Here is a 5873-nt window from a genome sequence, read left to right on the forward strand (position 1 = left end):
GTTCATCAGTAATGTGACGTTTTAAACAGCAAACTAACGTGAATAACTCACCAGAGTTACCACACGAACTGCTCCTTATTTGAGTGTTTCACTTCTTAGCAGAGACACAGCAAGAGGCACAACAATATGTTCTGAGTGAAAATATTTACAACCCAAGCTTCTGGCAAAAGTTTTGTTTGACTTCATCCAGGTATTTGTTGGCCAGTAGCCTAAACATCAGTAAATTTCAGAGGGAAAAGTCAGTTGGAGATCCTTACTCTAGCTAGCTTAGCACCATTTACTGCTTGACAGTGCTCTTGGTGAGGCATTTGTTCTAGGGTTATTATCCCAGACACTTTTCTGTTACTGCAGCACTGACAAAGCTCACAGGCAGCCTGTTCTGCAGTGCCCCAGCACCACCCTGCAACAATCACACAACTCATACGTAGAACACAAGTAGCAAAGATAAGGCAGCCAGAAATTATTTCTTGCACTTTTAGTATCATAAGAACAAACTATGAAAACTTCTAACAATTAAAAAAAAGCAGAACATAAAGTAGGTTTTTGTTGTGTGTTTTTTTTTTTTTTAAATTAATCTTACAAGAAGTCTTAAACAATTCCAAAAACTTACAAAATATATCCAAGTGTGGAAAGTTACTTTACTGATAAAACAGCATTTCTTTATAATGTGCTTTTCTGCAATCAGGCTAAGGAAGCATACACTTAATAAACCCATCAGAACAAAACATTCATACCACCAGAACAAATCATTTTTCTCCACTCCAAGAAACAGCACAAATGTTTTACATCAGTTTAACTGTAGTACGAAAAGCAAATAAAGCAACATAAAATTAATGACTGAAAAAGACCATACAGAGACTATACACAAAAGAGAAGATCCATCAAGTCTTCAGTAGCCACAATTCAGCATGTGGAAGTGCTTAGCTCCTTAGCTGCCTTTCACTGACTGGTTGTACATGAATAACTTGTTATCAAACAGCAACAATGGTACTATTAACTTCTCTTTACACTTTAGAGCATAAACATGTTCACTTAATAAATGCCTGCTGTAAATTTTGGACGTTACAGCAGAGTCAGCAATGGGCAACATTCAACCAGCTGGATAGTTTTGCACTGAGCAGAGTAAAAAGCATTCCTATGTTCCCTTCTGCTCATTTCAGCACAGAAACTTCAACAAGCAGCACTGAGCTGCAGCACCCCTAACTTCTCCAGCTACCACACAAGAGATTTTGTTTGTGCTATTAATTACTCAGCTGTAAAAATAACTGATTTAATCTAATAGCTGTATTATCACTTAGTATGTTTCATAAAAGTATTTTGTAAACCAGCGTTTTTAGTTATAAATGATGGTGAAACTGAATCATCCTGATGATGGAATCAGCAGGTCATGACTGACACCTCCCCCTAGGTCAAGGCAATTGCATTCTGATAAGTTTCTCTCCATAAACCCTGTATGCATACCAAGGCCAATTCCAACTACCCACTTACTAAGAGTTTAAACTGTGTTTTTCCAGCAAGGCCAGGTAGTAAGATTCCTAAACTGTTGCAGGTAGTCCTGGTTTGATTTTGTTGTGTTTGTTTGGGTTTTTTTTTGGTTGGTTTGTTTTTTTTTTTTTTTTTTTTTTTTTTTGGTTCAGTTTTTTAAATATTGATTGCAGAAGTCAGATTTAAAAGCAGCCTGCATTTGAATAGCAGGAAAATAATTGAGAAGAATAACATCTGACTGAAACATTGTCTCATATATTCTCTATCTCCCAGTCTGCCTAGCAAAAGCTTGAAAAACTACTATAGTAATTAAAACTCGAATAAAAATATACAGTGAGTATTGCCAGGACAAGCTTACCAGCTACAGATACAAGTGTGTGCTCTGGTGACTGCCTTCAAAGTTCACACACAAGCGCTACAGTTGCACCCACCACTACATTTCACAAAACCTCTGCCGTGTATGCAAAGCAGATCTGTAACACTATTTAAACAACCAACAGCAAATTAAAAACCCAGAAAAGCACACCACACCAGTGTCACAGTTCAACAATGCTGTATCAGTAACAGGCAAATTTGGGTTAAGGTTTTTTTTCAAACTTGTAGAAGAAATACAAATATATGAACCTTGCAGATTCTGTTAAGATTAAAGAGTATTTAAATAGTGATTCCTTCTTCACTACATACAGAAATAACACTATCTACAGTATTTACAGTTTTCAAAAATTCTCGACTTCTTGCGTTGTTTTACAGGAATTCATATTTTTCAGGCTGAAAAATAGTTACACAAATAGTTCAGAACATAAACAGCTTCTGAACAGAGACAGGTTAGTAACTCTAACTTAACTGGTGTAAAGACTAGAGTGCCTTAAAATGAAATAAACCCAGTCATTTCATCTAAACATCCCATTATTTGTGGGATTATAATGCAAACCACAGATGTTTTACACAAGCTAGACATTAGGCATTTTCACAGTCTTCCTGATTTAGGTCATAAAAAGAAGCGAGCTGCAGTTGTAACTACTGTATTCAGGTCGCTGCTCTCACTGCAACATGTATTAAGATGAGAGTTGCAATCTCCCCTCATATATTTTCAGTTAAAAGCAATTGTACTCTCATGTATATAGCTATTTTTTTTTTCCCCACTCAGCTCAAATAGAAACACACCAGACTGAAAGAAATCTGCTGATATTCAGATTTACTCTTAAGATCACAAGTTAAGATGAAGAGTCTTAACCTGCGGTCTTGTAAACTTTTTTTAAAGCAGTTGAAAGCTTTAAACTTAAATTTAAAGCAAGACACACAAATCCCCCCCAGAATCAATAATTAAAGGTAATATTTAAAAAAAAATGAAAACTATACTAAATACCTGCATGAGAGGAAGATGGTACTTGTGTTCAGAGCTGTTTTAAATTGAAAATAATCTAAGCACCTGTTCTGAGTAACAGTACTGAAGAGCAAAGTTGAAGGCTTCACAGTAATACACACTTTCAGTGCCACTCTTTTATGACGTTTCCCAAAAAGCCAGTAGGGATTCAAAACTTGCTGACCGAATATGAGAAATAGTCCAAATTTCATAGCAACAGAAGTAACAGTTAAAGCAAACAGAAATTATGTAACTGATCTATTTCTTAGACTGTAAGACTTCAAAAGACAAACAATCAGTTTGAAGTCCTTCACACGCATGTGACAAGAGCTGTTGGCGTAGGAGCTCCGAATCATCCAGCGTGCCCTACATACAGATCAGTGTAAATTAACTGCAACCAAACTCTGAGAAGCTTAAGCCAAAAGGAAAACTGATGAGAATATTGAGTCCTCTCATATCAGGGAAAGGACTAAATCTATATTTGAGAGATTAGATGCTCGGCAGCTGTATTTGCTGCTTTTGCAAACACTAGAAATCAGTATTGATCCTTCCCAGTCTCTTACAATGAAGAGCAGGTAGCTTTGAGAATTCTATGTGCCACGAGCATCTTCTTCAAAAAAGGGAAGATGCTACCATAAAAACAGATCTTTTCAACTTGGAAAAAAATTACGTTTGGTCAGGATTGGACATTAAGAGGATTTGGTGTTCAAATAGGAGAAATTCAGCACTACATACAGTTAAGTCTGGAAGTGGCAGCACAGCTGCACGTAAGGCATTTTAGGAATGATTCCATCACAGCTCGCTACCTTCAGCATTTTATTAGGTTCAACTAATCCGAGCAACCTCTCACATTTTCAGACGGTTTACTACTAAACTCTCGGTCATTGGGATCAACCCCAAAACCTCTGCAGACCTTCCCCAAGGAGAGATGCAGCACGAGGAGCGAGCGTTTCCCGCGTGTGGAGAACGACTGTCCATGAAGACAACTTGAGCGTGGTGAGTGAGAGACAGAGAGAGAGAGGTCGCTCCCCTGCCAGCCCCACTAGCTGGCCCAGTCCTGGAAGCGGAAACAGTCACTGGCGATCTTCCACACTGTGTTGGTGGGTGTGGCCTGTGCTGTCAGCAAGAAGTTCTGATTGAAGTAGCGTTGCTTGTCGCCATCAAATTTTACTGTCCCACTTGTCACCACGAGGACTGTCGTCTGGCCTTGTGTAGCTTGCTCTTCACAAGGAGAAGTAGTATAAAGAAAACAACTCAAAAAAAGACTAACAGGTAAAGAACTAGGAAATGTACACAGAAGTTTCATTCAATTCTGGTTATACTAGTCGTAGGCTAAAAGCTGGTTACACATTCATGGCAAGTACAGTTTCGTTGCATCATTTCTATACAGACAATGGTGTTTTCGCTCACCAGCACGTCTTTGTGTTTGCTTTTGTTTTCATGTCATGAATTTTTGCTTGAAATAAGCTCTCATTATTTGAGATACACATAGAGATATGTATTTATCAAGTAGCATACACTTTTTCCCCCCTATTAGCAATTATATCTTTTCCACAGCAGAGCAAAGCACGCGTGCTTGACCACAGGCTTTTTCCTCACTTATACCCCCAAAATGCCCGTTAGAAATAATTTATTAACTTCTCACTTACTTAAGCCTTTCTTTGGCAGTTGTTAATCACAAATGTAAAGAGCTTTACATCTGCTCTAGATGTAAAGAAATCCAGGTACATACAGGTTAATGACTCATTCCACATTATACTACAGGTCGGTATCAGAGGGTACAGCAGAGGTCTCCTGACTCTTAGCCATTGCCAAGGATGACATAACTTGACAAGCCAGACTTTTTCAGTACATGAAAACACATCACATCTCAACATGACCTTAACAAAAAAGTCCTTAGAACATTTTCCCCGACATGAGAAAAAGTGTGGGGTGGCTGTATCTCTGGATTTGTGCTTTATTTATGCACAACTTGACATTTTGACCCTCAGTATTTTCTCTAAGCTTGTTCCAAAAGAAGTGTGAAGTGCTATTATAATGGCAGGTCACTTTCAACCGTTATAAAGGGACTGAAAATAAGTAAGTAAACTGGAGCACAACCTTACCGTGCACGGGCTGGCAATCCAACACGTTAACCTGGAACTCACTAGAAGGCAACATTTCAAAGAATTTACTCAGTTCTTCCTGCCCGGACACTGCATTGCCATTCCAAACCAATGTGGCCTTGTCCAGGTAAAGTCTTGTCAAAGCCTGAGTGATTAGGAAAATGAATATTTGAGAAAAATGTGTAAAAACCTACAATGCACAGCACACAAACCAATATTCTTTGAATCCTTATGTTGTGACTTTCTTTCTTTGATTGATAAAATGCCCTTCAGGCAATATCAGTTCCTTTTAACCACCAGTACTCCTGACCAAGAATTAAAACTAAAACTTTCTCTGCTTTATAACTTGCATAGCAACTCAGATCATAGATCCTCCAAACCTAAATACTGCTGAGATTACTTTAACAAAGCTACTGCTAGGACTGAACCAGTTGCTAACAAACGGATAAACAGTGCTACCTTCCCAAAATAATTTATAGTTGATTTTTTTTTTGGGGGTGTGAGTTTGCACACAACACTGACTACATCAGGAAAGTAGAACTTCAGGTTAAAAAAATCCCCCAGAAACTATTAAAAAAAGTAAACAAGACCCAAAACAGTGAAAACTTAAAAAGAACAGTTATCTGCAGCAGCAGATCAAAACTTCCCAAATGCTTCCTAAGCTGTAGCAGATGAGTAAGTGCCCAGCTCTCCTTCACGCTGTTGCTAGGTCCCTGCATGTGCAACCACTGACATTCTCACACCCTCTGAAAGTTACTACATCACAATACATTTACAAGTCCAAAGAACAGTCTCCACAGCTCTCTTCTAGTGCATATATCTGCTAGGTGATACCACCTCAGTGTGGTTCCTGGAAACTTTCAGAGCCAGGTAGAGCTGTTTCTACTTTACCCTCAGGCCCTGCTGAGCACTCACAGACA

General features: G+C 38.4%; 1 protein-coding gene across 1 annotated transcript in view; it reads right to left on the reverse strand.

Moving 5' to 3' along the window:
* Positions 1-3890: 3890 nt before the first annotated feature.
* Positions 3891-5873, reverse strand: part of LOC103775567 (NTF2-related export protein 2) — a 2363-nt gene continuing 380 nt past the window's right edge. Inside the window, exons 2-3 of the mRNA XM_008943030.1 lie at positions 4954-5098; positions 3891-4069 (exon numbers count right to left, since the gene is read on the reverse strand). Of these exons, the coding sequence (XP_008941278.1) occupies positions 3891-4069; positions 4954-5098 (324 nt within the window). The remainder of the gene's footprint in view (positions 4070-4953; positions 5099-5873) is intronic.

Source organism: Merops nubicus, unplaced genomic scaffold (assembly GCF_000691845.1).
Source record: "Merops nubicus isolate BGI_N331 unplaced genomic scaffold, ASM69184v1 scaffold16026, whole genome shotgun sequence".
NCBI lineage: Eukaryota > Metazoa > Chordata > Aves > Coraciiformes > Meropidae > Merops > Merops nubicus.